Below are 6144 nucleotides of genomic sequence, written 5' to 3' on the forward strand. Positions count from 1 at the left end.
ACCATAATCCGCAGACGTGGAGCGGAAGCATTTTTCACACCCCATGTACCAAAATTTTTGGAAGATGTGTTCAAATGAGAATGATGCTTTCACCCACATATTCTAAAAATATAGTCAGTATATGAATTAGTCAAACTATTTGCAGGCTGAAATCTACTGATCATGTTACAATCATGGCAGTATCTTGTGTTTTGAGCTAATATTTGAGATATCAGTAATTTTTTGATCTGCTTGGAAAGAGATATCAGGATTGTATCAATTGTATGTTCTCTTTTCAACAATGTCTGCAAAGCATTTGGCATTTCTACTTTCCCTGTATATAGGATACTAAGATTGTCAGCCAAATAGGGAAAATATCATTTTTTTTATATGCAACTGAGACTGAAAATTATAAGAGTGAAACCAGCTCTTAAGTATCTCTGACTGTCAAAAAATAGATAATTTATAAAGTCTATAAACAACAACTATTGAAAATTATAAGAGCAGAACCAGTTCTTCAGTTCCCTTGCTTCTTGGACAGGTAGATTTACAAGGATTGCTGAATCAAATCAAGTAGAAAGAGCTACTCCTATAAAAAAGAAAAGGGGAAGCAATATGTCATTTGAAAAAATGCACAGATAGAAAAAGGTTAGATGTTCAAAACATGTAAGGGGCAACTGTTATACTTACCATTATAATTTTGAACCTTTAGCCTTCTTCTAATAAGAACAGGATAGTTCTAAATGTTCGAAATAATCTTGGAGCCTTCATTGTCAATAAAAGCATTCCACATAGATAGCATAAGTGTCTGCAATCTGACATATTTGAAACAGAGGAACTCTTAATATTTTCTTGGAAAAGGCTGTAATCTGTAGCAGCAGATAGTCATTGTATACAAAAATTAAGGCTTCTTACTCTTCATTAACAATGACAAGCTTCTGGACTCGTGCTTCCTTTGAATTAATCGTGACTGTTTTTTCATCCAACGCAGGAATAACAATTCCCATAATATCTAGTGAGAGGAACCTAAAAAATAAGCCTAACAGCATATAATAACCAAGGTAGATCAGTTATGGTAGAAAAGGAAGAAACTCACCAACAGAAATGTCCTTTCGATCCATGTACTGTGCCAAGTCCCTAAAGTTGGTATATGTAAACTTTGCAGCTATAACATCCTCTTCGTCTACAATCTCTTCAATAAGTGTTCGACTGGTGATTATCTATTGCTTTGCTAGCTCAGTGGTTCTAAAATTATCAGGGATCCTTTTCACCTGAGCATTAGAGATGAGGTACTTTTTGTAAACCTCTATTCTGGGGCTCATTATAGCAATATTAGCATTAAAAATGATGCCTTCAACCTTTGATCCCTGAAAAAGAATTATTATGATTGTGGACAAATGAGTAGTATTTAAACTCCTTAGTTTAGCAAATAGGATTATGAGAATAGAAGTTAAACTGCAATAAATACCTCAGAATCAATGAAGATAAATTTTTGTTTCCTAGTTGGTGTGCTAATTGATGAGGTAACTTGCTGTTTATCCTGGACAATGACCTTTGCTGTCCACTTCTCCATCCCGACCTCAACATCATTGATAAATAATATAGTGCATATCCTATACTCATTAGCAATAATAAGAGTAAATAAGCAAGAATTTCTGTTTGGAAGGCAAAAGGAAATTATAAGCTCTGAAAACAATAGCTAACAACATTTAAATGTCAAGATACCTATGAAGAGTGCAAATGATCAATTAGACAACTGCAATATTTCATCAAACACAATATTTCTTGTTTTGCAGTCAGTTTTTACTTCAGCAAAAGTTCCTGGAAGCATGAGAACTTTAACTGCATTAGCAGTTTTTGCTCTAGAGAGTGCAACGTATAATTGTCCATGAGAAAATATGAGTTCCTTTAGATATACACCAACATAGTCAAGAGTTTGGCCTTGAGCCTTGTTAATTGTCATTGCAAAACAAAGGTGAACTGGAAGTTGTGTTTTGATGAATGGAATCCCATTCTTTTCATTATTCGGTGTCTGTAATGGGATTCTGGGAATGAAAATCTTCTTCTCTTTATGCTGACCAAAAGCTATCTCAGCACAGATAGTGTGGCGTCTTAGCTGTCGACAAATAAGTCTTGTGCCATTGCACAATCCTTCAGCTGGATTTAGATTCCTGAGCAAGATCAAGGGACAGTTTTCTTTTAGCATGAGTTTGTGTGGAGGAAGAACCTTTGGATTTTGAGAATTCAAAAAATCCTCATAATCTGCCTGAAATCTCTAATCAACAATTTGGTCAGAGCTTGTATAAGTAAAAAGCTGTCTAGGAAACCTCTGAATCATCATTTCATTGATGTCTTCAACAAAGGTGTTTTTTGGAGTTAAAATATATCTACTGATCATTTCATAAGGATCAGATAAGTAGAGATTCAAATCTGGAAACGTGTAAACTATCAACCTGGTTGAAAAAGTTTCTGTTAGCAACCTGTGCAAGATATATGTAGTAATACTGATGGAAAAAGGGCAGGAGTGTGCGATAAATACAGGAAATATAAAGGACCTGTCAAAAGAATCTTTCATATTGTGGAATGGTATAACCATATGACTTGGTAAACATATCTAGTTATCTGCATCAACAGGTTCTGCACCTTCCCCAACAGCGAGCAAGAATTGTGAAAAGGCAGGATCTAAGACAGCCCTCATGTTCTGTGTTAGCTTTATTTTGTGCATCCTAAACCATAATGAAGAATGTAGGAGGCTAGCCTGAATTAACTGGTCCTTAGTAACTCCTAGAATAACGGGAAGAGTTTGGCGAAAATCGCCCCCAAAAATTACAACTTTGCCTCCAAAAGGATCGTCAGTCTCCATTACATCTTTCAGCAATTCTTCAAATGTTTCAATACTTTCTCTTTTTGCCATTGATGCTTCATCCCACAAGAACAACTTGCATTCAATGATTAATTGTGCCATGCTGCTTTGCTTGCTCAATTGACAGGTTTTATTCTTGGAAAAGTCCAATGAAATTTTAAATCTGGAGTGAGTAGTTCTTCCTCCAGGAAGAAGTGATGTTGCAACTCCTGAAGTCGCTACAACTATTGCAATGTATCCCTGCGATCTAAGTGTTGCAAGAAGAGAACGATATAAAAATATTTTTTCCATTCCCCCTGGACCATCAATGAAAAAGCTCTGGCCTTTGGACGAAAAAACAGTCTGCAATATCAAATCATAAGCATGTTTTTTGTTCTGCATTTAACTTTGAAGTTTTCAAGAAATCTTCTGGTGACACCACAATACTCTTTTCACTGTCCACTTCCTTTGTCATGCTTTCATGATAGCTAAGAGCAACAGCATCTGCAACTAAGTTGTAGTCACTGATATGCCTCCCCATATATTGAAGCGATTTGTTAATATCAAACAAAACCTTTTGTCTTATTTCAGCAGCTGAACAATGAGTCTATACCTGCGCTCGTTCGAAGTCTCTGGAAAGTTTCATTTCAAATTTTTCCCACAAAAGACTTGGATTTGTTGGAGCACAATGCAAAAGCAAAGTAACAAATAAAAATCTAAGCAAAGAAGGCATCTGAAAACCAGCAGCTTCTTCAAGTGTTGCCTCAATGAAAGAATCAGATTCTAAGAGGCCAAGCTCTAAAGCAGCCTCTCTAAATGAATTCAGTTTACATCCATTAACTGTCAAGAAGTCATCAAAGGATGCACGAGCTCGAACATGCAAGAGAAGAAGTCTTAAATAATACCTATCACCTTCGCTTGGTTTAACAGTGACTAACCTGCCAATAACCTTGTGTTTGCTTCTTTCTATCCAGTTTCTTTTAGCAGGTGTCCACATAAAAGTGCTGAGCAAAATCTCGATACAAACATTTGAGACTTTGAGCTTTTTTGTTAACACGGTTCATTCTAAAGAACTCAGTTAACATAGTTTTGGAGAAATAAATTTTTTTTAAGAGCTGTGAAAGATTAAAATCTTGATTAAAGGAAACATATTGATGACCAGGAAGATGAACCTGAAGACTATAAACAGCAGGGGTCATTTCATTCAATCGAAATGCATAAATTCGCCACAAAGCTTCTGGAAGAGAAACCCATCGACCTCGCTGGAACTCCTTGATCTCATCAACATCTTGAGGTGTTTCATCAACTATGATGTGGAAGTTGACAAGATCATCGCCTTTAAATATGTATTTGTATAAATACTTAACTAACTTGATAGTTGAACAAATTTCCACGTTGATGTGACAATCAATCAAAGCTAGCAAGTATGGAGTATACGGGATGATCCACCTATTATCCAAATCATAACCTTTGACTCTGATTTTTTTGCCATCCTTTCGTTTGCGATAATTTGGATAGCTATCCTCACCGTGAGTCGTATGTTCAGAATACCCTTTTGGATAGTAATTTTTGCAAACACCGTTTTTCATACAAGGGCTGTTTTTGTTCATTTTTCCACAAAGGCCATGTATCATGTGTCTTATAACAAGAGAATAAAGATGAGGACGCTCTTTACGATCAAGCAGCTCAGCAGAAACAATTTTATCATAGGCTTCTGGATTAAGAGGCTTAAACTGCAGTTTCAATATAAGCAGTAAGTGAGCATGGGGAAAGCTTTTTTTTTTGGAATTCAATAACATAAACATAGGCTGCAACGTCTCCAAATATTTTCTTTGCAACCAACTCTACTCTCAGTATTTCAAACTTTGCCCTGAACACTCTAGCTAAAAGATCGGGTCTGTCCTGAGATTTTTCTTTGTACTTTAAATGTTCCTGAATTTCTGGCCACAGTGGATTGCATGTCATGGTCAAAAAAATGTCAGGCTTTCCATATTTTTTGGCTAAAGCTATTGCATCAAGATATCTACGCCTCATATCTCGCGGTCCTCTGAGAAACGAAACTGGCAAATATATTCGCCGGCCAACTTTAGAACCTGACGTCTGGCCTAAAGAGACACTATCCATTATTCCTTGAAGAGCTTTAGTCCGAATGGTATTTTGTTTGTTTCTGTGAAAATTAAGCCTAGATGTCTCTATCTTAACGTAGATATCAACAACATACTGCTGTAACAATCTCAGCGCATGTAACAACATGGACTCATCGTCATTTTTCATTTGAAACCTATAGTAGTAGTATTCCCTAGCAGTGACATTAGTTTTTTGTTTCTTGCCATGATCAGCGACTGAAATAAAATGGAACTACGTATTAATGACATGAAGGAAAAAGACAATATGCTTGAAAATTATAACATGCTTCCAAGATGTTAAGTTAATACTTGCCTCTTTGTTCCAGGTTAATCAAATCAGATGGACCACTGATAGATGCTAGATCAATAGGAATATCATCTTCACAAACATGATGCGCTCTTTTCCTATTTTCGCACGTAATCCTTTGAATTCCATGGTGCCATCCAGACTCACTACAAGGAAATAATAAAGGATACTGCAAAGAGTCATAGCAAGCATAATAATGCTTAATCATATGACTTTGATCGGAATGACTATAAACCTGAATATGAACTGACTTATCAACTGATTCATCATCAGTCTCAATCCATATAGCAGCAACTTGAGAAGCTAATGGAAGATTATATATACGCTGATCAAGAGCAGGATTGCAATTAAGAACAATTCTATGGTGTTCGAGATCAGGAATATGACGCAAATCCTTAAAGAATTTGGCATAAGAATTGCCGGCTAAAATGCGCATAAACAATTTAAGGGTGCTTTCGTGAAATCAAGAAGAAACATCAAGTCTCCTTGTAAGTTCCTCATCGGTATCAAAAAAGTACAGTTGAATACTAGATGGTTTATGATGCTGTGATACCAAACCATCAAGGAAGTGATATACTTGGCCTTGTATTCGAAACGTATAAACACCGTGCTTATTTTTCGTCAGTTCTGGATCATATTTTGCAGCAAAAGTAGTGAAAGAAACATTGTTGTTGTATGTACGAGCATTCTTCCTGACATCATTACCGATAAAGAGGCGGTGAAGATCATAAGGCATTAGTGCAGTGACCAGTGAAACTTCTCCTCCTGAACAACAGAAATTAGGAGGTTCTAAATGGAACCGTATAGCTCAACAATACTGACAACTTGGAGAAGCAGGGAGAATCAAAGAATGGTCAGAAATCCTTTCTAAACGAGGGAGAATAATTTTC

The 6144-nt window shown here is 36.2% G+C and overlaps 1 protein-coding gene across 1 annotated transcript; it reads right to left on the reverse strand.

Annotated features, from left to right (window-relative positions):
- Positions 1–1723: 1723 nt before the first annotated feature.
- On the reverse strand, positions 1724–5690 carry LOC113750513. The gene is made up of 7 exons (XM_027294480.1): positions 5490–5690; positions 5261–5423; positions 4619–5163; positions 3994–4554; positions 3435–3863; positions 2612–3184; positions 1724–2254 (listed from the first exon to the last, which is right to left on the reverse strand). The coding sequence occupies exons 1-7, from the start codon at positions 5688–5690 to the stop codon at positions 1724–1726; spliced, it is 3003 nt and encodes a 1000-aa protein (XP_027150281.1).
- Positions 5691–6144: the final 454 nt, after the last annotated feature.

Source organism: Coffea eugenioides, chromosome 10 (assembly GCF_003713205.1).
Source record: "Coffea eugenioides isolate CCC68of chromosome 10, Ceug_1.0, whole genome shotgun sequence".
NCBI classification, from domain to species: Eukaryota; Viridiplantae; Streptophyta; class Magnoliopsida; order Gentianales; family Rubiaceae; genus Coffea; species Coffea eugenioides.

Coding starts and splice junctions, on each gene's coding strand:
- LOC113750513 (XM_027294480.1), bottom strand. CDS start 5,690: ATGCGCATTTTAGCCGGCAATTCTTATGCCAAATTCTTTAAGGATTTG. Junction 4,555..4,618: donor ACGTTGCAGCCTATGTTTAT/GTTATTGAATTC, acceptor TTGAAACTGCAG/TTTAAGCCTCTTAATCCAGA. Junction 3,185..3,434: donor GAGACTTCGAACGAGCGCAG/GTATAGACTCAT, acceptor TTGATATTGCAG/ACTGTTTTTTCGTCCAAAGG.